Source organism: Lates calcarifer, linkage group LG12, assembly GCF_001640805.2.
Source record: "Lates calcarifer isolate ASB-BC8 linkage group LG12, TLL_Latcal_v3, whole genome shotgun sequence".
In the NCBI taxonomy this organism is placed as follows: Eukaryota; Metazoa; Chordata; class Actinopteri; family Centropomidae; genus Lates; species Lates calcarifer.
Window position 1 is genome coordinate 16,290,755 of NC_066844.1, and position 27,939 is coordinate 16,318,693.

At 42.1% G+C, this 27,939-nt stretch overlaps 1 protein-coding gene across 1 annotated transcript in view; it reads left to right on the forward strand.

The window, feature by feature from the left end:
* magi1b (membrane associated guanylate kinase, WW and PDZ domain containing 1b) overlaps positions 1 to 27,939 on the forward strand; it is a 130,490-nt gene that overhangs the window by 71,556 nt on the left and 30,995 nt on the right. The window contains 10 exon segments of the mRNA XM_018680105.2: positions 8,200 to 8,319; positions 11,473 to 11,715; positions 14,941 to 15,166; positions 15,648 to 15,730; positions 16,629 to 16,664; positions 20,307 to 20,364; positions 21,324 to 21,457; positions 22,675 to 22,794; positions 25,030 to 25,215; positions 25,343 to 26,002. Coding sequence (XP_018535621.1) covers positions 8,200 to 8,319; positions 11,473 to 11,715; positions 14,941 to 15,166; positions 15,648 to 15,730; positions 16,629 to 16,664; positions 20,307 to 20,364; positions 21,324 to 21,457; positions 22,675 to 22,794; positions 25,030 to 25,215; positions 25,343 to 26,002 — 1,866 coding nt within the window.

Consider the following 27,939-nt stretch of genomic DNA (forward strand, 5'->3'; position numbering starts at 1 on the left):
ATATAGATTTGTTATTAGCAGTCGTCTTGTCAAGTAACTGACTCGAACTAGCTATTTGTTGCTATTGATGTCTGCAAGTGGTATTCAATATCTCCAAAAAAAAGTGAAAATAAAAAGCCATCATGTTATTATCCTCATAGTTTTCCTTGAGCCAAGATATGAACCATGAACACCACAGTTGAGTCAGTCCAGTGCAGGTGATGAGGAGATGTCAGAAAGGAGACAATTTGATATTGATCCCCTCTAATTTGAGTGACAATGTAAACAAACTGGGAAGGCCAAGGTCACAGCAAGGGTTGTGACCAGTTTCTGTCATGTATTGATTGTGGTTTGAAAGACATCATTGAGTAACTGGATTCTCTCTAAGCCCAATCCTGTAATACTGTGTGGAGGGGAGAACATTTATATTGTCAGTGCCAAGGTCACAGAGACACCATGGTGGTCGCTGTTAGCTGTAGAAACTATTAAAAAGCTGTCACAAATTTAATTTTAAAAAGTGTTTTAAAAAAATGAATTTAACATTTGAAGAACATAGGTTTGTAGATTTCTGTGTACTAATGAATTAGTGTATTTAAAGATCCATTAATCAATAATCAATTTTTGACTACTAGGTGTCAGAAAAACCAACTCGAAGAATCAAAGCCTAAAATATAATCTTCTTGTGTGTATGGCTAAAGTGTTAGCAAACAATTAAATCCTGCAACTAATAACGATATATTTGCACAGACCAAGTTAATGTCTTGTAGATATATATTATAATATATGCAGATATTATTATAAGATATTCAATTTACAATCATATATGACAAACGTAAGCATGAAATCTTCAGATCTGAGAAGCTGGAACCAGCATCTGTTTGTCATTTTGCTTGAAAATTGACTTCATTGACAAAAAATGTAAAGTAGTTCATTCATTTTCTGTCAATGAACTAGTTGATAAATTGACTAATTGTTGCAACTCTAAAGCAGTTACCTATTTATATATCCTAAGGCACACAAAGCATATTAGCATCCCACTGGAATCTTTTTTCTGGCTAGTCCACCTGTGGTTCAGTCCAAATTCTGTCTCTTCAGCTCACAGGATATTTGACTCTCTTCAGTAATGACCGGTTCACTCTGTCTCTCGCTGTTTCATGCTAGACAGGTTGTGTTCATCATACAGTCTAAATACTGACCCAATAAACAAAACAATGAGCTGTGAAGAGCTGCAGGGTTGTGTGTTGATTTTCTATCAGGACTATGAGTACTAGCAGCACACAGGAAGTTATCTGAGTGAATGTTAATATTGAGAATATCACTGAATGGAGCTTTGAATTTGGCAAATATATATTAATGTCAGTCATATAAGGCAATAGGATGCTTTGGACTTATGTTGAGATAAATAGGGGTCAAGTGGCCAACAACTCTTCTCACAAGGGCTAGTAACCAATACTTTAAATATGTAACAGGAGGTAAAATAAGTTATACAAAGCTTCACTCACAGTCAGTGAGTGAAGCTTTTGCTGTTCAGCCATAGGCTACATTTCTGCACCTCTCTGAGCTTTTAATATTGCTTGTTTGTTTGTCAAGGTCCATATACAGTGATGCCATTTAATACGTGTTGCCATTAGTGTAAAACAGATTTTCATATGTCCTCACTTTACAGGTCATTTACAGACATCCCAAAGATGCCTTACAACCACAAAGACGATTTTTTTTCCCTTTCGCTTTTCGTTGAGATTCTGTGCCTTCAAACGAGGACTTTCAGAAATTGAACCGAAATAATCAGAACAGAAACAGTGAAATCAAATCCTTCTTTGTGTGCATCTCTGTTCAAACCTCCGGCTTCTCTGTTTTTGCTGATTGCATCAGTGTCTCCATTTTAGTCAGGCAAACCTTTACTATTTCATTCCCAGTGATACTGGCTGGAGGAGATTAGATCTGCATAAGAAAAATAATGATGCGTCAGTGTGGAACCAGAGAAGATGATGTCTATCTTGTATTAAATAAGATCGTTTAGAGCAACAATAGCATTGCAGAAAGAAAAATCTATGTCGAGTATAAGCTTATTGTCATCGTATTTGTATGAATCTGCTTCTGACTAGATGAAACAGGGTTTTTTTATGGGCCATAGTGAACAGAGAGCTATTTAAAGAGATAATACAGTTAAATCCAAAATATAGTCACCATAATAAAACAACAAAGATAAAAAAAAAAATGCAAGGAATTATCACATATACTGTCTTGAATGCTTAATGGTGCTTGATGTTGCTTGACATTCCAGTTTGGACAGGCATTTATTGGTAGGTCAGTAAGTTCAGAAGCCTAGACATTGTTTCTCTACCTTGCTGTTCTTGCTGGGGGGCTATAAAACCTCCTGTCTGGTGTTGGAGGAACTGATGAATTGTGGGAAGGATGCAATGGGTGTTCCTGCATGTAGGAAGCCTTGTAGATGCTGCATCTCCTGAATGGAGAGCAGAGAGGTCTGGACAATATTTTCTTTGTCCTCTCTATGTGCTGGAGTGACTTGAGGTCTGAGACATACCAGACCCCTTATTAGATACTGAGACAATGAGTCAGTCCATTTTATATGGTGCCTTTGCAGAATGTTGACAGGATTTTGGTCGGGAGTCTTGCCTCAGTTGCTGCAGGAAGTGGAACAGATGAGTTTTTAGCCAGGGAGGATGGTTTGTGCGATTTTCAGTACAGTTCACAATAAGAAAGAAAATATTCCTCACTCAACAGCACAGGGGCTAGCATCCAATGTGATGTGGTCAGGATGGGTCTTGTTGAGGTCTGTTGTTAACTTTTTTTGTTTTAATTACCTTATAAAATAAGTCTTTGCACCTGTCCACTTGCTGACCCTACCACAACCACTGATAAGGCCAGTCACAGCATTAATAGCAGTAGGCTGGGGACACATCCCTTTGCTCACATCTGAGAGAACTGGAGGTATTGTTGCTTAGCCTGACTGGACTGTGGACTTCCCAGCTAAAGTTAAAAAAAAGTCAAGATTGCTTAATGGACTGCCGAGCCTTATCTGGGAAAGCTTCCAAACAATGACTATTAAAGGCTGAGTTCAAGATGACTGAATAGAATCCTGGTGTCTTTTCTTGTTCAGACATGTCAAGATATTGTCTAAGATAAAAGATACATAGTTGTTTGTGGACCTGTTGGTGTAGTACCCAAACTGTCATCTAATGGGATGGACAAGCTGGATTGACTATGTGTTCCAAGCAATTTATTACAACTACTAATGTGAGATGCACAAGGCAGTCATTGTTACAGGTACGATAATAGCAGGAACAATCACCTGGTGAGCATTAGGTAATAAAAATGTCAAGACATTTGGAGGTTGGCGCACTCCGCTGCACAGTCCTGCAGATGTACATGGCTTAACTTTTTTGTGAAGAATTCCTCACATCAGTTGTCGAACCTAATGGTTTGTTTATTCATTCTGGCATTTAAAAAAATGCAGGTTACTACAGTATAAAAGCTTGGTGCTGGCTCTACTTTTTCTGTAGGTGCCAAGCAACATTACTCAACAAAGCACTGTGTTAACTATCCAGAAACATGCTTGAAAATACAGTATTTAGATACCAGGTAAAATACCCTAAAGCATTTAATTGTAGTGCTGTGCTTATTTTGTCTCACAAGAGCAACAGAGGAGAACAAGATTACTGCTATGATAAGTTTTACAAGTTGAGCAATTTGGCCTGAAAGGAGTACAACTAAATGGGCCGTGGCTTGTTTGATAGACCTTCAAACTGAACTTCCTGGTAGATATTTATTTATTTATTTTACCTTGAGCAACACACGCACAACAATGCAGTACCATTTGCCATAGAGCTATGGTCAGTGTGAAAGTGCCCTCATTGTGTTGCTGCTTCTACATTTAGGGAACAAAGAAAAGGCAATAATAGCTGAACAGCATTAGGATGGGTACACTCACAGATAATGGGGAGCAGTTCATATGAAAGCAGCAGTGGTAACGTCGTCTGCATGGTCCTTTTGTGGAATGGTGTTAATGTGGTTGTTGTTATTACAGTCTACAACAAGGTTACTTAGGGCTAAATAACTGTAGAAATAGAGCAGAGGTGCTGAACCTGCTAAGTTGCTCCCCTCATTGTGGGGGTCTAATCTGATCACCATTGGTGGTTCACAGCATAGACAGGACAGTGTTCCCACTGTGGCTGTTATGGTAATGAAACTGTGTATGCGTGTTGTGTGTGTGTGTGTGTGTGTGTGTGTGTGTGTGTGTGTGTGTGTGTGTGGCAGGGAAGATGGGTGCATAAAGCCCCATTAAGTGATTAACCTCCACCCACAGCTCCTGTTTAGCCCCAGACCATGCCATTAGGTGGCCATACACCTCCTCCTCATTGTCACTAAATAAGTGTGTATGTGTGTGCACGTGGGGGGCAGCTGCTGATTGTAACGAGGTGTTTCTTTCCCAACCCTTTTGTGCCGTTACAAGCCGTTATGAGTATATGTGTGTGACTGGTGGCATCTGAGTCAACCCTCTGTTGGATTGCCATGGGGAAAAGGTGGCTTAGCACTGTGCCTTGCGTCTGTGTGTGAAGGGACAGATGAGAGGATAGATGGAGAGAGAGGGAGGGACCAGGAGCAAAGATTATGCAGATCTGTAAATGCTCTAAATTTTAGTTATGCTGATTCACCGCATAGTGTTCAAATATACCAAATTAGTATGCTACAAACATAGCAGTTTTGCAAAATGTTATGTTTAGCTCAGCAGCAAAGTTATGCACTCTGGCTCCCAACTGTCTATTGGCTCTCTTTGGAGACTCAAATAATATTAGGCTAATTGGCTTGCTACTTAACATTTGCAACTGCACTGATAGCAAACATAAGTTTTGAATATTTTACAGCACTGTGTAAAGGGAACAGACACAATAATTCAAACACCTGCACACTATATTGTGGTCTAATATAAAATAAGCCCTCCAACAAATTCTCTCTTGGTAGTAATGTTCGGGTCTTGTTGAAGTTTAGCTGCTTTTAGTCAAATATTGCCAGGGGATTGCTGGGTAATGTGGTGTAATTTAAAAAAAAGAAGTAGAGGCTTTTGCTGTCTGTGATTGTAAGATGGTTGATTCATCTATTCATCTGCTCCCAAGGCCTTGATCTCAAGTTTGCCACTTCGTGACTCACAAGACATTTGAGCTCATTGTGTTCAAGTCTTCTGCTTAGACTTTGTTTTCAGTTGTGATCAGACTTTTATTCATAATGTAGTGTGTTTTCAGAAAACAGAGGCACAACATTAACATGTATATTTACGTTTATGTTTTGATTTAGTGGTATTTTTGTGACACATAACAGCAGTCCACCCAATGGACAAGCCATGCTCTGCCTTACAGTGGTTGTGAAGATGTTTACAGAGGAAAAACATGACTGACAGGGATGTTGGTTATTAATCAGGCTGTCTTCTTTGTCATATAGCAATAGTTTACTGGGGTTAGCTATCATCCAAAAATGTTAATGGTTTCCAAGCCACACCATTGCAAACATTACATCGTCTGTTCTTAATAAGCATCAATGTTTGATGCCCCGCCCTGTAAGAAACCTATGTAAACAGATAAATCAGAACACTTAACTTATTCACAATAAGTCGGTTTCAAGACTGTTGCACTCCATGTCAATGTGGCTTCTCCAAGTGTTTGTATTTTTCCCTCTCTTTCACTTCTTTCCACTCCTGTTTTCTCCCAGTGTCATTTTTCTTCTGCATGCATCATTTATGCTTTCTCGTGTGGACCAAGCCCTTGAGCCACACCTCTGTGCTACTTCATATTTTCTGTTGTGGAATTGAAAAGGGAGTTATGAAGCCATAGGAGACAGTGTAGAGGGACTGCGTCATCATTGAAGGACAAACTTCGTCATGTCGCTTCCCCTCATCTCTCCCTGTTTCCGGTCTCTCCTGGGTCGTCCCTAGCAACAGCTGAAACCCAGCTGCATGATGCATGGAAACTGAGAAATTACTTTCATTTTTTCTTTCTTTTTTCTTTTTTCTTTAAGAATACACAGTCCATTTGTTGTCATTTGTGTGTTACAGTTACAAGCTACAGTACTGTTTTTGGGGAAATGCGCGTTATGTTTTCATGCAGCAGCAGCTCCAAGCTCCCTGTGCTACAGTACACCTGCCAATATCGCAACACTCGCTTCCTTGATCATCTTCTTGAAATGCTAATGATCTTTTCTTTTTTTCTTTTTTTTTCCCCAACGCCCACCCATCTCAGCTGGTTATGATGTTGAGGCCGTTAAGCCACAAGCCAGCCAGCCCTAGATGAACACCCTCACAGCAAATCTCCAAGGCTTCATTGTATGTGCCAGTTACTGGATTATGCTAACTCTTTGCCTTGGTCGTCTCACTTGTTCTCTGTCTTCATATGCATTTTAGAGGTCAACGTCCGGAAGAGTAGTCGTTCGGCTCCTCCAATCCCAACTCTAGGATGGAGTCTCTGTGGCCAGCTCTCAACCTGTCTTTCCTCCTCACTCTGTTTCACAGCCTGGTCAATGGAGCTTTTGTAGGGAGAGGGTATTGAATTAATTAGGCTTATAGCGATGACAGTGTCTTACCCCTGGGTCTGAGCCAGGCCTCTGCTTTTCTATCCCTTTTGAAACACTGGTCACAATTCCACTTCCTATTTGGTTCTCTAAGAGCAGCAGTGTCTAAATGGAGTCGAATCAATGGGCACTTTTGTGCGGGAAGTGAACTGACAGTCGGCTGAACGCTCGGGCTTGGTTGAGGACTCTCCAAGGTTGACATTCTGTAAAAGGGAGATGGGAGTGAGCGAACTGATGCAGTTTGTTTGATAGACGTCAGAAAGAATTTGACTTTAAATCAATTTCCTCTTGATGTGCAGGTGTTTGGGAGTTTGTGGGCATTAAATAATGAATTCTAGCCATGCTTAGGAAAATTTGCCATCTCTTTGTGCCACCACACAGTAGCCTATAACAGAGATAACTTAAAAGAATGGACTGCTATTGTGATAACTCTGTGATCGAACCAATGCATGTCAAGAATATTCTGTGTGAGAGATTCAGTGCCACCAGAAATGGACAACATGCATGCCTCTCTGCATGTACTGTATGCTTGCACTAGTGTAATGTATGCTTGCGTGAGTTACGATCCTCACATCAGTGATTTATCACCAGTGTCACTGAACATGGCTGCAGTGGGAGCCTCTCCCCATATCCCCACATATCTATTTTTACCAGCTTATTGCTTACCAACCCACTAGAGATAAAGACAGGTAGATCAAGAGATGGAAAAGAAGGAAGGCAAGGGATAGGAGCCAAGGAGACGGGAAAGCCCTCTATTGTCGCTGAACAGACGTATGTCAGAATGAGCGAGATGAGGAAAATGCTTAAAACTGAACCGTTTGTTAAGCAACTGACAGAATCATTTTATTTTTCTAGTAGGATATAATAAAAGCAGTAGAGAGTGAGACAACTAGCAAGAGAACAGAACCATTTTCAGACGATAGGGGGACTGTGTGAAAATGTGAGTTAGTAAGGCAAAGATTAAATCACAGAAGAGAGCAAAGACGGCAGAATGAAGAAATTTTAAAAGAAAAGAAAAGATAGTGTGACTTTTACCATCCGTTTGCAGTGTTGTCATCTCACCATTGTCTGTGCTGTAAAGCTGTTTACCACTGATGCCACACTGGCCAACTGTCAGCAGCCATTAACAACAAGTGTTAGAATCTCACCGGTTACATGCCAAACAACACACATTCACCACCACCACCACCACCAACACACACACACACACACACACATATCACATATGGCAGGATCCCACTAAAGTGCTACTACAATACCTCACACTCTACCCCAGTGTGAGGGAAGATCATAGCAAATAATGGATCATCTCACTGTTACAGTCTACTATTAGTGTGGGGTGATAAACATTCTGAGATGCTATCACTTTATTTGTGATTTTTATCTACCAGTATTATATGTTATCTAGCACTGTAAGACTAGAGAGACTAGAAATGGTACATCCCATGTCTTATTTAGCTTATACCCTGGATATTCTGGCGTTATATTGTATATAATATGTAATGTAAAGAAAAAATATTGCTGCTATACCAGGGTCAGGGTTAGGTATGGTAAATCTTATTTTAAATAAAACAACTTATTTTATGGTACTACAAGGAACAGAATGAGTTTGCTAATTCCTGTTCTGTCTCTCATGTCCAGGTACAACCCGCGCCCCACGTGAAGGAGAAGTTAGTGGTGTGGACTACAACTTCCTCTCAGTGGAGGACTTCCTGGAATTGGAGAAGAGTGGGACCCTGTTGGAGATAGGAACATATGAAGGTAAATTATGAAATCAAATATTTAAGCTGCACACAATGTGGGTGACTTCTCCTATAAAAGGAAACAGACCTGTACAGATGCCTCATACCTGAGAAAGAGTAGAAATCCTTTGTGGCTGAACCAGCAGTATGGATATGCCTAGTTTGTCTTTTTTAGGCAGGGTATGAATTTGTCTACGTATTAACAGGCATTAACAGGAAAATGCACTTAAAATACTGTTCCCTACCTTGTGTTACAGAACCCATTTTCTGTAGTTTGTTTGACCATTTTGTTATTTTCATGAATAACTGACCGAACATAGAGAATGTGACATTTTGTTGACATGTTACCAGTAAAGCTATAAGGAAATATAACAATAGACTATAAGGTTTCCTATAAGTTTCAGATATCAAGAGGATAACAATTGAACAGATGATCTAATTGTACTTGCTCTCATGTCATTCAAAAGAACACACAATCCTTCTGCGCAAATGTACTGGATGCCTCAGTAGCTGTGCGTTCAAGTTCTCAGGCGCACCTTTCATTCGCATCTCTCTGCTTGTCAATTAGTGAGCATGTTCAAATTGTTGAATGGCATTTAACCTGAGTCAGGACAGGTGTGCCAGCTTGTACGGCAGAAAATAACCGAGCCCCTTTGTGCCTCCAGCCAGCACTTAAACTCGCCCACCCATGTTACACTGTCTGCAAGCAGGCATGTTGTGTCCCTGTCCAGGCCAATCAGCCTACTTCTGTACAGGTGCATCTGCAGGCACAGCAGGAGGGAACCATATCCCCGCTCCGCATCCAGCCGGCGCTCAGAACATGCCCACCACAGTCAGGATGTAATGTCAATCCCTCTCAGTCACTGAGCACATGCTTTGTCCTTTGCATCGACATTCACGCAGTCCTACTTTAAGAAATTTATTTGCGTTAATGTCCCATCAGACGAGCCCCTCGATACATCACAAGATACATCACAAGAAGACATGTTGTCCTCTTTCTCAAATGGAAAAATTCAATTTCTCTTGCTCTTTGGTATGCTGCTGGTTTTGCCCTCACCATAAATGTAGGTCAGATAGCCCAGAGCAACATGTTTACCTCCTCTCTCAGGGGGGTGTTGAAAGAAGCTCTCGGACATATTGGAAAACACGAGCTGAAGCAGAGAAGTAAAGCTGAAGAACAGCACAAAGAAAGTTTGCTTGAAAGTTGAAAAAGTTGTCCTTAAAATCTTAGTCTTTTTCTTTCACGTAAACAGCATCGCAAAGGTAAATTCATGATATATTGATGTAGTAGATGTTGAGATATATTGAGTACCTAGGGAATTGTCGTCACGGTTTGTGTCTGGTTGATTTGTTTTATATAGGTCACACACACACATTACGTTCCAATTATTTTAGGCATGTTGATACCAAAGGTTGAGTCATCATGGCATGTGGCACGAATTATGTGTCACATACACTTCTGCTTTGCTGATAAACTACTGACACACTGGAAGGACTGTAAAACAACAACACTACCACGTACAGTAGCACCTCCATTCAGTCAGGTAATGTTTAAATAAGTGTCTGCTCTGTCCACTTAACTTGTTCAGCGTTCCATAACAATGGATTTCCCTCCGACAGCGGGCCAAGAGAAGCAAACAAAGCCAATGGACTTCTGACTAACAACTAGCTTACTCACTTCCACTGTGTGCAGAACTCAGGAACTAAAGCTAAAGGCTTCTGCTTGCTTTTAACAAGCTAGTTTTGTGACACCTTATTTGACAAAGCAGGCTGCCAAGTTCCTAGCCAACTAAACTTTAAGATGGCTTCTGAGGCTGGTATTATAAAGCGGAGCCGGATGATCCAAAAGATCAGAAGGAGCAATTTATCATGCACCAGTTTGTTGTCTGCCAACCACCACAATTAACAAGGAAGCTGAAACTAAAGTAGGTAAAACTGGGCTCCCAATTGCATTTGCTGCTTTGTCAGATAAGTCAAGTGTGCTTGAGTTAGTTAAAATGTTTTCTTCGGCATCCAAAGGTAGCAATGGCTCACAGTTGTGAATAGTCACTAAAAAAGAGCCTAAGAGGGAATGACGCACTGATCTAAAATCCATATATTTCTCATTATATTACTCAGTTTTAATTCAGTCTGTGATCTAAAATGACACTATGTTTGCTGTAAGGAATGTTTTACCAGCTTTAAACTGGAATCTGTGTTAAAAGGTCAGTGGCATCACAAATGAATTCATACCTGAATATTTATCATAATGTTTGACTGTAGGCTTCTTGTCCTGCTGTGAGATCTCTGAACTGAAACCACAAACTGCAACTCATCTGTAGAGTTAACTATCAACTCATCTTCAGCAGTAAAATTATGTTACATTTGGTCCAGGAATACAATGATATGATCGTGTTTTGGCCTTACAATGTTGGCTCTTTAGACCCATGCTAAACAGTTTGACTGGTTTTGACATTAAAAGAATGTTTGTGAAAACATTTTGAGGTACTTTGCCAATTTAGCTTTTGATTGTAGCTTTGCCAACTGGAGTAAAACATTCTTTTTTCCATTGCCTTTATATTTTGGATGCTTATGGCATTCTGTCTCATTAAGATGTTGGCTTTATATTCTGCTTCTCTGATGGTACGGTCTCTTCAGGTTTGCCTGGTCTTATTTTGGATGACAATGACTCAGTTTGAGAAAAGTCAGTTCTGCATGTTTTTGCTCTCGTCCCTTTGAAATTGTTAACTTGGAGAACAATTTGGCTGCACACCGCTTCACTAAATGTCTTCAGACAATTTTATTGGTAGACAGTATCCGTGGTGGTGTATGGAATCCAGTGCATGACCCACAAAATATCAACTTATTTTAGTTATGATAGTGGAAAGTGATGTGAAATATTGTTGGTGTAACACTTTCATTTGTTTTTCGTAAGTTAAAACAAAGTGGTCTTGGTTGCGAACTTAAGAAGTTTAGTTTTGCTTCAGAGATTCACATTCTCCCACAGACAAATCCAGCCTCTCTATTTGCATACAAAGGCTATAACTAAACCCCCTCCAACACACAGACACACACACACACATACACACACTCAACCCTTTGACCCCTTCTCTCTTGTCCTCCTACTAAGATGCCCTTCTTTTCTCTGTGTTTTTTTAATGCCCCCCTTCCTGCCTTCTTCTTTGTTGCCTAGGTAACTATTATGGGACGCCCAAGCCGCCGGTGCAGCCCCCCGGTGGGAAAGTGATTAGCAGTAGCGGTAGCGGCGGTGATGCCCCACTGCCAGACGGGCTCAGCAGTAGCCTGCCGGGCTCGCAGCACTCAACTCCCCGACGTACCAAGTCCTACAATGACATGCACAATGCTGGAATAGTGCCTGGAGAGCAGCAGCAGGAGGACGACGAGGACCTCCCTGACATGAACAGTAGCTTTACAGGTACGTACAGCGGACAGGGGGTCAAGGAGGGAGAAGAGAGGAAGGCAGAGTATGTGGACGGAAAATTGTGGAAATGATGCGTGTCTTCACGGGTTTCAGTTGATGTTTGAGTCACAAGCTGCAACAAGAGCTGAGTGTAGAGATGGTGAGACTGATGGCTGTATGGAAATTCTCTTTTTATTTGGTTGGAGGTCACTTTTCACAGGTGGTTTCTCCAAATGCCTGACAAAATCCTTAAAAGCAAGGATGGCAGCTGTGAAATAAAGTGACCGCTTATGTGATTTTTATGTGGTCTATGTGGAAGTGCATCACTGGTAAAATGGCACTTGTGTTGTTTTTGATTTCAAATGTTACTAGTGGGGACTAGTGGTGGACAGATTATCAGTTCATCAGTCAACTGAGAGATTTTTGAGAATTTATTTATTTGTTTAAAGGATAACTCCAGTATTTTTGTTCAACCAGAAACATCACTATATATCACTACCAGACTCCATTGACAAAAACAGGAATTTTACCTTGCAGAAAACAGGAGTACACGGAAGCTGCTGGAATACTGCTGTCTCAATCAGTTAATTTGTATGTGTTATTGTCTTTTACTTTTACTTATGTAAAGGATCTTTATACTTCTACCACCTCTGAAAGTTGCCAACTAAGGATAGATTCCTGTTTTTGTTAATGGAGTCCTACAGTGCTCAACCTGTGAAAACAGTTGTATAATGTCTTTGGTGGCTCTGGAGGGCACTTTGTCAAAAAACCCTGATGATGTCATAGGAGTCTTAACCTAAATACTATTTGGTAGGAGATAACTGGTATGGCAAAATAAGCAACTTGAAGATATCATGTAGGACTGTTCTCTCTTGTGATGGGTGTTTGTATCTGTTTTTGACATCAACGAAACAATTAATTAATGTGAAAATATTTTGATTTGATTGATAGATCAATCAATCATCTGTTGCTGTGCCAGACAGCTCTGGTGTGAAGCATTTAAAACACACTGAAGATGCATTATGAATTGGTCATTCAGGCCATGCAATGGTGTAGTGCAATGTGAATATTAAACCTTCCAAAGTGGCTCAGTTGATTTACCTATGCCATCACTTTGGACGATTGTCTGTATATGAGCTGAGGCACCAAACACTCTTCTCCAGATGTTTGAGCACAGATGTTCATTTTGTTTGTTAAGCAGTTTCACTCCATGAGTGGGGAGGCAAAATTCAATAACAAGTGGTCACTCAAGATGCATTTGTAACACATTCTGAAGCCCGGAGTAAACAAAGTTCTGTCTCAAATGGATTTAGACACAATTTTCATTTATTTGGATGTAAAATAGTGAGCCGGACTAGGCCCCAAGGCTGGCAGGGCTCTCCAAACTAAATTAAATTTGGCACTCTCACCTAGGCAACAGCCAAACTGAAGCGCCACATTTGGCACTGATAACCACAGTGTGTGCAGGTTACATGGCTTGTCTGCATTTTCAGGTTTCTCCACCTTCTCACCGTTTAGCCTGCAACTAAATCAGCAGCTGTCATGTGACCGGCTGCACCCCACTTATTGTTGGTTTACAAGCTCTAGTTGTAAGTTAACTCTTCGTTTTGAGGAAGTTACATCATGACTCACATGCTCCTTCGGTTGGTGTAGACACCTTAAAAACAAACAGACCTGAAGTCAGTGAGTACACAGGCAGCTGATCGCAGAAGCACCTTCGACAGCAGCCTGAGAACATGCTGTGTTGTATTTGGTTTGGAGTACAACACTAGAATGCAATCCTAGTTTCTGCAGCTCTGTGTGGAAGGAAAGAAAAGGAGAATGTGAGTGGCGATGGATGAAGTGGGAGGGGATAGAAGTGGAAACAAGGTAGCGGGGAATTAAAGAGAAAGGGGGAGTGCCTGGGAGAGGGTTAAATTGGGCAAGTCTGAAAAGGACTGGACAGAGAGAGTGAAAGAGAAGCAAGGGAGGTTTGTGTTTTGTGAAGGAGGATAAGCTCGGAAAATGAAAAAGTAGGAGAAAGAGCACAAAGGACGTGGAGAAAGAGAGCACTTTGGTGTGGTGAGGGGCTGCAGAACACAAGAGCTTCTTTGATTGGTGAGTAAGTGGTCTCTGGGTTTGACTACATCTGCCTGTATCCATGTGTCCAGAAATGGAGAATAGTGCCATCTGGCTGCAAGCAGCAGAGACTGGATGACTGAGCAACCTTCATATTTGAAATCATTTTTAATTGTGTTATCAGCATTTGGTATGTTACTTAAATTTGTGTGTCAGAAATAATTTTGGTTTAATTAAAATTTAAAAGATTAGAATTATGATGCTAATATCAATTCTGTTTTTTAAAAAGTGGCTCTGTTAGTGATGATTTTGAATTAAATGACTTACTGCTCTCATTCTTCCATATTTCCTCTTGTGTGTTAGTAGGTCAGTAGGCATTGTAAGGAGGTTGACTCAGCCCTAAAGCTGTTTCTGCCATGTGTTTTCAGAAGGTGGGACCAAAAGTTGTTTATTTGCCGTCTGTGATTGTGAGAGCTATTAGGGTGCCAGTCAAGTGTGAGCGTGAAAATGAAATAACAGGAAGCTAGGTGATAGCACTTCAGAGGCCATGGTTCTAGGTGTGAACTGCCCACTCAGCAGCCTTAACTGAAGTAACTGACTCTGTAGCTGTAAGAAGAAATTTAGGATAAATGCATGTACTCTGCTGTGGTGTAACTGTGATTTTAGTCAAAAACTACATGTATAAGTTTTGGGACTGAGTCCTTGGACTGAGGCAAGGTTATCTGGTGGCAAGATGAGGCTTTCTAAAAACTGTTGAACTACTCAACGGAAGTATTTGGACTACAGAGATAAAAAGTCTTCTCATTGATGTGGACAATTAATTAAAATTTTTGACCCCTTCCCCTTGTATTTTTCCCTGCTCTAATTAATGTTTTTCTTCACATAACACAGTCCATCGTGTTAGAAGAGTGGGTAAAATGTGTCCTGTGTTTAGTGGTACTGTCTTTTACACTGAAAATCAAATTAGCCAGGGAGCTATTGTAGCAGTGGTGTAGCAATTGTTTCTGCGAAAGCCATCTTTCGGTAACATTTTTGGTTGATCAATTGTCAAGGCACCTCCTGTGGCACTCAAATTGTTGTCACAGCTGCTTTTCCTGTTCCTGGAAGTGTTACCAGCCATCCTGTTGGGAAAATATTCTTAACACCAAACTGTCTTTGTTTTACGACCCTCCCGCCCCCCAGGAGACTCTAGTGAATTAGACGAGATTCATCACTCGGTGCGCCCCTTCGCCCCCCACCAGAGTGACCCGTCCTACGCTGGGACAACCCCCTCACCACCGGCCACCACGGAGAGCACACAGCAGACACACTCTCACCTGAGCCATCCTCCCACGGAGGACCCACTGGGACCTCTGCCTGACAACTGGGAGATGGCCTACACCGAGAACGGAGAGGTCTACTTTATAGAGTAAGTACCTTAAGATGCCATTATGGTTGTTCATTTGACTTAGATTCTAATTGATTAAAAATACAGTGTATAACAAGTTACGGTTGTAATAAGTACCATAACTTTTATGGGATTCTGTTTTTTCATGAAGACTCTTAAAGTATAGTCCAGATTCAGTGATTTATAACAGACTCACACTAGAGTTCTATGTGTTTCCTTTGGGCTGTTAATTGTTATAAAGGCTCTGATTTCCAGTCTTCACTTTTCTTAACATTATAAACAGAGGAGATCCGACCCCTGACTCCAACATCTCTTTACCAAGTAGTGTTACTGATGTTATTTGACTGAGTTGTCATGTCATTTTTCATTTGAAAAATTGCACTACAGTCTTTAGGTTATATCAGCATCTTAGAAATCATTCTTTCTAAATGCCAAGTGTGAGGAGGTTCTTTTCCCACAATTTCTGTTACCTCCAGGTAATTTTATTCTTTATTCTTTTTAGCCACAATACAAAAACCACCTCCTGGATAGACCCTCGGTGCCTGGACAAGCCTCAGAAACCCCTGGAAGAATGTGAAGACGATGGTATGTCCGCATGAGAGCGTGATTACCATGAGATTGTAACAAAAGTCCTCTAATTGTTACACCCTTTGCAGATATGATACATATGATTTGGTGAGGCTGTATTTGAGGTTGTTTTTCTTCTTCATTAGCTTTAAACTCTCTTTCAACTTTTAAAAAAACAAAAACATGGGCAGGAAGACATACTAGTTTGACAAAGTTGTCTTTTTTTTTTTATTAAAAATGTTAACACCTGAGTAGCGGTTCCCCCAGCAGCCCTTAGGTGTCAGTGTTGGGTCACTGAAAATGGTTAGCAGTCAATGGGTGGCACTGCTCTGCTGTGCCCCCTTCGTTCAGCTGTTTGTCAGAGCACGATGTCCCACAGCTCTGAGGAACTGACTGCATCATCGCCATCGTCATCTAGTTCTAATAAGTAATGCCCTCGCTGACCTACTCTGAGGCATCCTGCCTGCTCATAGGTTTCTAACACACATTCCAGCTACAAATGCGTACATTACAGACATGCAAACATATGCATTCTGTATTTTTATGAGGTGATGGGTCGTATGATTTGTGCTTTTGTATTTATATTCCTCCAGTAAAGTATATTGACATGTGCATAATTAAAATTGATATATGACATGATTCCTTGCTAGTCATTAGCATCCAAGTTGGATGTAATTCTGCACTAGCACTATCACATTGTTGCCTCAAACCATACACAGAGATCCAATCATTTGGTGGAAACATGCTTTGTGATTTTTGTAAACACAGATCTTCACATTAGGCTGGGGCTCTGGCTTTGATTAACTCTTGCCACCCAGTGGCCATATGTTGTTATTGCATTTAACTGACTCTGCTCCCCTTTTCTTTCCCTTCAACAATAATCCTGTGGTGCTGTGGTGTCCATCCTGCTGAGCAGAAGGGGTACATACAGAGGAGCTGGACAATGACTTAGGTAGGCATCTTCTCTTTTTACTCCACTTTATTTGCTATACATCTGTCAACCCAACTTTCACCATATCATCCCGCCACCAGTGTCACCTTGGTTTGCACACAGTTAAAACACTGTTGAAATTCAGATCATTTCAACTGAGTTTAAAGAGGCTGTGAGGATAATGGAGTGATCACAGTTTACAGTACAAATCTACATAATCACACACACAGCACCACCACCAGTGGCTCATACAGAGTCACTGACAGTTGGTGAGAGGTGACTATGACAATGACTCTATAATCATCTAGAAATGAGACATTATGCTATTAGAGATTTGACCTTTATCCAGCCCACCCTCAGTATGTGACAAACACACAGTGTACGTGATCAGAAAACTGGCTTTACACACAACTCTCAGCTTACCCACATGCTCTCAGCCAACAAGACACACACACACACACACACAATACATTCCCACATCAACAGCTCATCATTTCATACATAAGAGATGATGGCTGATTCAAAGAAGATTGTTATAATGATGATTTCCTAATGGGTGTCTGTCTGAGCCAGACAGCATCAGGCCCTTTTTTCCCCGAGGCCCATCAGCACACTAACTAGCCTATCAGACACAGCGGCTTGGCCACTTGTGCAGGATAAATGGTGTCTGGGGACTGTTCCCTGCACCGTTACGCACAGGTAATGAATGATGTCATTCCATTAGAGGAAATAGCTGATTAATGATTGTACTAGCCCTTTATGATGAACATGATTTGACATGAACTGAAAGTATGCTGAAATGCAGGGAGAAAAGAATAAATCCACAATTCCACATTGTTCACTCATCTTTTTAAAGAATTTGGACACTGAATGCGTATTGCTATTGTCATGGCAGAGAATGAAACCCGCCTGAAAAGCAGCTGGTGTTAGCCTGATGTATAATCACTTTCAGTCTTGTAAAACGGGATTTTGAAGGTTTTCATTAGCCCTAGGTTTAGGGAACATCCTCAACTTGAGGAAGTCTGTTTATGTATCAGAGGTGAGTCTATTTTTTCATCACCAGCTAAAGCTGCATTAATCAATATCTTTAATATCAACATTGAGTCAGATGACTAAATGCCAATGCGGACACCCACATAGAAATATCACTCTGTCCTCTCTCTAGCTCTTATTGTCAGCAGTAGGCAGCTATTTTCAGTAAACAGCAACAAAAATGGGAGAAAGAGTGAACACCAGATGCGAAAAAAGTTGACCCAGCATCTACCAGTCCTTCCATTGTTAAGCATTTTAAACAGCTGTCATTGTTATAATAATCAGATCAGACTAGTCCCCTGTCCATAAGACAGCCCTCGAATGGATGAACATGTTCAATAATTATCGATCAGCAAAATCCAATACAGGTGGGCAGAGAAATGCAATTAACTTCAGTTCTCTGAGGAGGAGGAGGAGCACACTCAGGCATTTTATGAACGCCAGCACACATATGCACAAACCCTCACATACACGCACACACACACACACACACACACACACACACAAAGTCTCCCTGTGTAGCACATGCTCACTCAAGAGAAATCAATCGCAGCACTGTATCAAGAGAATGAGATGCAAATAGTTAAACGTGTAATTCATCACACTTGACTTCCCCTTGAATTCGCAAAATGTTCTGGAAGGTTGGGGCGTGGTAAGAGGGGGCTGGGGTGAGAAGAAAACACTGCTTAACGAGTGACAGATTTATCTCTCTTTGTCTTTCTCATTTGTGTTTCCACACACTGAAATGTATACCATGCTGTTAAGATGGTTGCAGCACCAAGTGTCCTCTCTGTGCTCTCCCTCTCTCTCTCTCTCTCTCTCTCTCTCTCTCTCTCTTTCTTTCTCTTTCTCTTTCTCTTCTCTCTCTTTCATGCGCACTCCCTACACACCACATACACAGGTGCTCCTCCAGGAGCGGAACTAGTGCAGTGTGAAATCAAGCGGGTGATTAAAATTTTGCGCAAGGCGAGGCGGGACCACATTCCATTTAACGTTCCAGTTCAAAACACCTGAATGATAATTCACCGTGCCTGCTTTTCGGGTTCACCCTGTACAACAACACTAATGCTTTAACCTTGCGTTGCTTTTTTGCTGCATGTGCTTTTTGAATTAGCTGCATTTAACAGGTGAGGATAATATGGAATAATAGCAGCTTGAGTTGTTTACAAGCATCGAATCGACAGCTGTGATCACAGATTTGTCCTTGCTTGCTCTAAATCACTTTCAAGCCATGGCTACCTCCCTGCAATCTACAGTGTAGGCTGTAGTATTGTGTGTGTCATGTACAGACAATTAAAACACTCCCATCCAGCATTTTTATTGCATCTGCTGCTGACTCCACTCCAACCAAGGGCCCTCCTCATTAGAAAGCAGAGGGAGGCTCTCCAAGTTGGATGATTATGATTACCATCCATTCGCACACAGGGCGAAGTGTAATTGGCTGAGGGTAATAATATGTAAAACTGATACATCACAAGAGAGGGTTATTGGACTATCTGTGTTTGTAGCCAATTAGAAGCCTCTGACATTATCTATGTGGAGGCCGGCCAATAATCAATGCTGCTGTAATCAGACTATAGAACTGAATCAGATGGCCCTGTTGGAGATAATGGCATCACTCTCTCTGGCAAACACTGTAGATACAACAGCAAGATTGCACCACTGGGCAATTACACACTGCTGAAGTGGTCCCAGGCATATTCATATCTTTTCCTAATCAGCGTTGATTACGACGAATTTGCACTTTTAGTTTCTGTACATGGGTGATCACATCACTGTGAGTAAGCAGCTGCTTTCAGTGCCACCTCCTCAGGATGACACATGTTTTCAGTCAAGTCAGGGTGCAGAAGAGTAGGAGGTGGCAAAGGTGAAGTTAGGTCTGCGGTAAATTCACATAAAAGCCATTGACTCATGTAAAAGATAATGGACACAAACTGCAGGCAGAGACCACGGCCACAGCACCTTTGTGTTCAGCCAAGGATGGAAATCTTTTCATTAATTTACTCATTAAATTGATTAGAAGTGTGTGTCTTTGTTATAATGTTTGGACTGTTTCTCAATGGTTTGGGTAAAAGAAAAGTCATATGTTGTTACGGAAAGAAAAAATCATCATCGTCATTTTCTCACTTCTTGCTGCACATTGTCAGACTCGTGTGTCTTCAGTCCATGCATGTTTTGTGTGTTTTTATACAATAGTTACAATGGTTTCCACTCCCCCTTACCTTCACCTGTCCCTCCATCTTTTTTGTTTTCCCACTTTCTGTCCTCCCTGCCTTCCCTCTCTCTGACCCCCTCACCACTCCTTTCTCCTTTCTCCATCCTTTCATCTCTCCATCCCCTCATTCATCCATCCATCTCGGCCCAAGGGGGTCTTGCTCTGTTCTTATCTGATGTGTGGAAATGTCAGCGGTGTGAGGGGACAGGGGGAGTGCAACCAGACAGCCTGTAAAGCTGTTGAGTCACTCTGACCCTGGAGACTGACTGACAGGCAGACACAATGGAGAGGCAAAAGGTCTCTACTTGCCTTGCCATTAATGGCTCAATACATGGCCTCCAGCAACCTCACAGCCTTCAGTTTTCCTCATTTTCCGCTGTCTCACTCTGTCTTTTTTTCTCTCTCTCTTTTTATAGAACTTCCACCAGGATGGGAGAAGATAGACGATCCAGTGTATGGGGTCTACTATGTTGAGTAAGTGACGTACACTGTGCAACACAATGACGCTCATATACAAGCGCACATGCTGACGCTGCACATACAGGCATGTAGAACAATGAAGAAATGGCCTTCTTCTGTTTTTATTCGTGCACATAAATAGAATGTTGTCACAGATTTTCAGTCTAACAAAAGCAACTCTCTGACCTTACTGTAAAGAGGAGCTGTATGTACAGTTCTGCTGTAATATGTCACCGCTATTCTGGTCTTTTGTAAGCTGGAAAATGTAGGCCATTTTGTTTGTGTCATTACCATTTGGGAAAACGTGCAGCAAGTGTGTTTGTGTGTGCAAATGTGTTCATCTCATCTTGTGTGAGGAACCTGGGCCTCAGCATTAATATGAATATATTTTATGCGTTCTAGACTTTGTTCAAAGCAGCACCTGCAGGCTCGAGGCTTTGGCAATTCTATTTTTTCTCTCTTTGTCTCTGCAATATTTTTTTCCTAATATACATTATTCACAATTTCCTTCATTTGCTGTATAATGTGGTGCTTTCAGATGTAATTTTTGGGTGCTGGCAGGTTAGTAGGAAACCTCTCAGGGTTGGTTTGTGATGTGAGAGGCGTTTGTAGTTTCTGTGAATTAAGCCATCATCACAATGGGATTTATTTGATGTGATTTGTGGGTGTGTGTCGCGCATGCCTCAGACAGGAGTTCCCGCGTACGTGTGGATGGGTGCATGTGTAATGCGCCACTATTAATCAAAGCTTATCGCCATGTCTCCCCTCCCTTTCTTGACCCTATCTCTCTCCTCTATCCTCTCCTCTGTGTCTGTCTTTCCTCCCCGTTGCGCTCCACTTTCCTGCTGATATTTACTCCTTGTTCTACGTCCTGTTTTCTATTCTTATTCTCTATACGTTCCCTATTATTCACCCCCCCTGTCATTCATTCCTTACGTCCATCCGCTCACCCCTCCTTTCACCACCCCCAAAAGTCATATCAACAGGAAGACCCAGTATGAGAATCCAGTGCTGGAGGCTAAGAGGCGCAGGCAGCTGGAACAGCAGCAGCCTCAGCAGCCTCAGCCCCAAAGCCAGCAGCCACCAGAAGGTGAGCGCTACATCCGAGGTTCGTTCACAAGCCCCCACCAAGGGCGTCATTTCCTTTCTTTCTATTCATGTGTGTGTGACTGAGTTGTCTGCATATGTGTCTGTATGTGTGTGTGAGGTTTTGTGTCTTTATACCAATTATTGCTACAGTACTTACTTGATGTTGCCTGCTACTGCTTTATGATTTGCTAAGTGCCCCCTCATAAAAGCATAACTATTATTTGCGGCTGTGCCACACGGCCTTTTTGAAGTTAATTTTTGTTTTCTGTGTTACCTTCAGATACTTGTTTGTGGTAATAACTTGAAAGCTTTTTTTCCCCAAGGAGAAGACAGGTAAGTTTGGCTCCAGCTGAAAATGATCCACCTGCTAAAGAGAGTCCCCTTCCTAATTTGTGCCACTTAATAAACACTAAGTGGTGCCAGTAACTAATAATGCAGCATTCTTCAAGAAGACTTCTGCTCGCACAGCTGCCAAACCTCAACCAATATGTTTCACCTGCTTCCTGTCTCAAACCTTATGCATTCTCATGACGCCCTGCAGAGAGATTAATTGTAAATGCCGGCCAGCCCACATGGGGACTCTCCTATCACGCTCCACCTTCTGCTCATTCAGCAAAAATCACTCGATTCCACTCGATTACCTGCTGACTTTACTCCCGTCTGAAAGCTCAATCTCTCTTCAAAAGAAAAAACTCAATACCTTCAAGCGGGGTTTTGTGCCCATTTTTTTCACCTCTGCATTGATTCCGTCTCACTGTTAAGAATATTAATGAAGGTTGTAGTCTGATTGGTGCCGTGATGCCATAACAAGGTGATTAATCAAAGAAGGTGGCCATTATGAAGAAATGGGTCGCTGTATTTCCACACACCTCCACTTTTAATCAATTCAAGGAGATGCGAAACAGTGTTAAAAGCTTACTAAAGTTTATGTGACCCAGTCCACATGATCCCTGGACTCTTCTGGACCACTTGTTGCTCTGTGGGAGATTTTTGTAATTATATTTCAGACATACAGATGCCAGAGCAGGAAATGTGTCATTTTCACAGAGAATTTTTAGCCCTTCTTCCGTCACCATTTCCTCCAGCTTCATATGACACGAACTGGCTTTGTCCCAAACACACAGCGCAGTAGGCCATGTTGTCCCAGAGCCCTTAGTCCCGGTTTCTTCCGCAAGTAGGGCAGCTGTGCACCTGTCCAGACCCCATCTAGAGAACATGTGCCTCTTGCTTTTGCAGAATGGATTGAGGACTCGACATTGGCCGGGGCCCCTCTGGCCAACTATGCTGCCAACCACCAGGAGACCTACAGGGACCCTCAGACAGGACCCACAGTGCCCAACGCGATGGGACAAAAACGTAAGTTCTCATCTTTAGAATTAAAGTCGGAAACCTCGTGAAAACAGGATTACTCATGACTTTTCTGTTTCTATGCCATGTTACCCAGAGGGACTTATTATGAGTTAAACCAAATTCAGCTCTTACAGTGTAGTTTGTTTTCCTGAGCCGTTGCCTCAGGCCATGTTTGAGTTTTCATGATGGAGGACCAGTAATGAACTGACACTATAAAGCAGCTCTGACTAAGTTTCATCATACATTCTTGATAAGTAAAATAAAATTAATCTCATTCCTTATGTACAGTAGAGTATATTTTTCCAAGAGCACTCAAGGCAATGTTTGTGTTTTTGTGAAGATGCGCTGAATGCAACTCGGCCAAGTACAGTTTTATTTTATATATATGCACCCTCTGTGTTTACTGTGGCCACATGTTGATTCTCACAAAAACTCTGTTATGTTGTTCCAATTTTTGGATCAAATAATGGCCTGATTTTACCCATCATTTAGCAACATACACACACACCTACATACACAGTGTCTAGTCGTTACTGTGTGTTTTTCTCCTGGTTGCCAGCTTCCTTTTCTACCAGCCTCCCACTAGCAGCTTGTCTAATTAGCACAGCCATGGCAGAGAATTAACTGCCTCACCCCGTCTCCCCCTCTTACTCTCCCTTGCTGCTCTGTCAGCCGCCTTTTCCTTCTTCCCTAATCGATCTCTTTATTTTATGGCTCGCACTGGCTGCCTTGCCGGCTTTCGTCGCTCTCCCCCTTGGTTCAGTTGTTGACTCTGTCCGTCTTTCCGTCTGTCGATCTCTCTCTCGTCTCTGCTCGCGTCCCTCCCTCCCTGACTTTGCTATTCTGTACTGTCCTAGGCCTTGACTTTCCTCCTGGAGAAAGGCGTCATTTGAAATCTCTTTATCTCACTCCTTGCTTTCATGTTTCTCTGGATCTGTTCTTACATCTCTGGATCCCTTGTGGATAAAGCCGCCATCTCACCTCACAGTTTTGTTACATATCGCCTGTTCTGAAAAATGCTATTCAAAGACATTGCACACACGCACACACATATGCACACACACACACACTGTACAACACCACAAACACAAGGACACCAGTGGTACTGGTCAAACACTAAAACATTTCTTCAGTACTGCCCTAATGTGTTCCCACAGCTTACTAAACACACATTCCTCTGTGGTCCCTTGCTATTTACGTACACTCCTTTCATCTTCCTCTGTTCATCTGTTCATTTTCATTCTTTCCTTCACCTTAACCAACATCTCCTCATTCATTTGTGTGAAGTAGGAACTCATTTATGTGAAGCAATTTTCTTTAGTATGTGGCTTACATTTTGTCTATTAAACAGAGCTTAGCCTTTCTCTGTATTCAGCTGCTGCTCCTCATTCCTCTCATTCTCAAGCGTGAATACCTCACTCCATTTCTTTGATTTAGACTGATACCATCTCCTATCTTTCTTCACTTTATTCTTAATGTCACGTAATGAAGGTAGAGAAAGCAAGAAGGAAGAAAGGACGACCAAGTAATTGGGTTTAGATTGCACTGTTTGAGCAGTTCTCATGACTTAAGACCATTGTAAAATGTGTTTCATGGAGATTTCTGTGTTAATTAAACCCTCACAAGCAGCATTGAATAGAACAGATGTCGTGCTGGCAGATGAGCATGTTCTGTCAGTATTCATTTTTATCAGAGCAGAACCGTCTCTTATGTGAACATGTTTGTCATGTGACCTTAATGTATTGAGGATGTCTCAATAGCATCATTGACTGCACAGTCTACATGCTTCTTTTGATAGTGCTTTGGACTCCATGCTCCTTTTAAATAATCAATATTGTCGGGACAGTAAGCGTATAAGATGTTTTACAAGCACCTTATAGAGCTATATTGAGTTTACATGCGGTTGCCAAATACAAAAACTACCAATAACAGTATACCCAGATCAATGCTCAAGGTTAGCACTGGCTGAGGCCAGTAGAGGGGTGGCCCTAGAAGGGTGGGATTGGGTTGGGATTGGTTGGGATTGATTGGGATTTTACAGTGGGGATTACAAACAATGGTTAGCAGCCATTACCCCTGGCTACACTGGTCAGAGCCACATAGAGAATAAAGCTTAGTTGTGTGTGTAGATTAATGATAGTGTTGGTCAAACAAAACCCAGAGCTGCTTAATTCAGGTTGTTCTGTTACATTGGTGCATCAGAATAGGTCCAAATGGAATTATCTGTGTTTGTGTGAACAGGAGGGAAGCCTTTCTTTACTCGGAACCGATCCGAGTTGAAGGGGACTTTCATCAACACCAAGCTGAAAAAGAGTCGTCGGGGGTTCGGTTTCACTGTCGTTGGAGGTGACGAGCCAGACGAGTTCCTGCAGATAAAGAGCCTGGTCTTAGATGGACCTGCTGCCCTTGATGGCAAGATGGAGACAGGTTGGTACCCTGCATTTATTAAAGAAAATAAGGAAGTGTAACTTATATCCACTAAGTAAAACTTTGTCATTGGCAGAAGAATTCTTTACAAAATAAAACAAGCTTTTTCTTCCTCTCCACCTCTAAGGTGATGTGATCGTGAGCGTCAATGATACATGTGTGTTAGGCTACACCCACGCCCAAGTTGTCAAGATCTTCCAGTCCATCCCGATTGGCTCCATGGTCAACTTGGAGCTGTGCCGTGGCTACCCACTGCCCTTTGACCCCGACGACCCCAACACCAGCCTGGTTACCTCAGTGGCTATTCTCGACAACAAAGAGCCCATCATTGTCAACGGCCAGGAGGCTCCCAACAGCTACGACTCGCCGTCCAGCCACAGCAGTCAGAACAACAACAACGGCTCGACCAACGGTGGGGCACCCCTCAACGGCCTCCCCCGGCCCCACAGCCCCTCTGCTGAGGTGGCCTCTGATACCTCTTCCCAGCACGGCTACCCCAGCGATGTGGTCACCCTGGCCTCATCCATCGCCACACAACCAGAGCTCATCACTGTACACATGGAGAAAGGAGACAAGGGCTTTGGCTTCACCATCGCCGACAGTCCTGGAGGCGGAGGGCAGAGAGTGAAGCAGATCGTGGACTACCCTCGCTGCCGCGGCCTCAAGGAGGGGGACATCATTGTGGAGGTGAACAAGAGGAACGTGCAGAGCATGTCTCACAACCAGGTGGTCGATCTGCTCAGCAAGTGTCCCAAAGGCAGCGAGGTCACCATGCTGGTGCAAAGAGGTGAGTGGAGGCCAGTCTCTCTTCATGCAGGCTTGTTGCGTCAATACACTTGTCATTTGTGTTGTAACTGATGAGAACAGATGGAGATGAGGAAGGTGGAGGAAACAGGTGTCAAGTTATATGGCACTTTCTGATTTATGTGCCCATATGCTGAAAGACTGCAAAACAAAACAAACCTTTCCTCATGAATCCGCTTGATGCTGTTGACAAAAAATAATAGGCTTCTGCCTTACAGGCTGTTCCAGCTCACAGAGAGCCCTTTTATTGACACACATATTTATTTATTCATGTAAATAGAGATTGGCAAAAAAAAAAAGAGATTGCAAAGAAGGCAAGATAGAGGGATAATTATAGTGGGGAAGGAGAAAAGGAGCCGCAGAGAAAGTTGAAATAACATTTGAGGACGTGGCTGAGAGTGAGGCGTTTTCACTGAATGGCATCGACAGTCAGAACATTATAGCTGTCTTGAAATGGAAAGGAGTTAGCGAGAAGAAAATATTAAAAGAGGAGATGGAGGTAGTGTGAAAAGAAGGGTAAACACAGGAGAGAAACTCAGGTTTAGTAGGTGTGTCAGGTCATAGAGTCTGAATATTCTCAGCTGCTCTCTTTGCGCAGGTTCCCCTGCACTCCTCTCTGTTTCTATTGCCATGTTTGTTCGTTGAGAACATGTCTAGTTTATTTCAGGCTTTTAGTGTAGTCCCATGCTAGAGTCACTTTAAAGATGCCACCAATTGTACTGGCATGCCTTTTATTCACCCACCTGCTTTTCTGGCTTGGTATGAGCTGAAGCCTGTGACATTTTGCTGTTGACATATATTTTCAGTGTAAGCTGGTCAGCGTCAGCCCTGCAAAAATGTCGTACCGGCATGTAAATCCGCTGTTGAACGTGCACCACCTGGCTTTTGCCATGGCCTCTGATTGAAAATCACTGTCGCACAGAAGCACTAAATGGAAACAAAGCAACTGTGAATGGAGGATAGGAACTGAAATGATTGAATTTCAGAATTTTCCCTCCAATCCTCCTCAGACTCACAGACCTCCAGAGCTCTAAACGCACTGTGTGATACAAGTAATTGGACCATTTTCTCTGTCAGACTGTCCATAGCCTGCTTTGGGGCTTATTAATTCAAATAACAAAAAGGTTTTTGCGTATGTGTATGCGCACGCACACAGTTATATCTGCTGTCGGGTTAAGTGCTCAGAACTGTCATGGTAAATTGGTCAGATGAATGACAGCCTAGTCATATTGTACTCTTGCAATGAGTATGTGTCTTTCTGTCTTTTTCACTACATGTGTGACTTCACCTCAATTTGTATCTCCGTCTATTTCTCCACTCTGTATCGCTCTCTTTGTCTCAGTTCTTGACACACAACCACAATCCAAAGGCACACACCAAACTGTTCCACTACCCCCCCTCACTGGCTTTTGCTAATGAGTATTTCTTCATCATGCTAGTGTACACAAGCCCATAAAGTGATAGAGCATCATCATGGGCAGGGGCTTAATGGGCTGTCAATAACTCGGAAGGCATGTTTAGCAGGGCTTGTGTAAATGCAGTGACTGGCTTTGATAGAAACAGACAGACAGATATAACTGTGATAGAAGGAATTGAACTGAGCTGAGCTGAACACATGATGATAATGCATATGGAAGATTTTAACTGAACCAACACCACTAAATGTCTTTTATGGATGTTCATCCTACTTACGGTTTGGTATGAGGGGGTGCCAGTAAGCTGAGAAACATACAAACACAGGAAACAAATATGAAAGACAATATAATCTTTATCATAGCAGCACCTGGCTGTCTGGTACTTTGTGGAGATTAATCATACTATAGAGCAAGTCTGCTGACTGCACTCCATTTAAGCACCAAGAGTTGGCTACTGCTGAAGAGCCTGGTGACTCTAACATCACAACACGGCCAGTAATTAGAG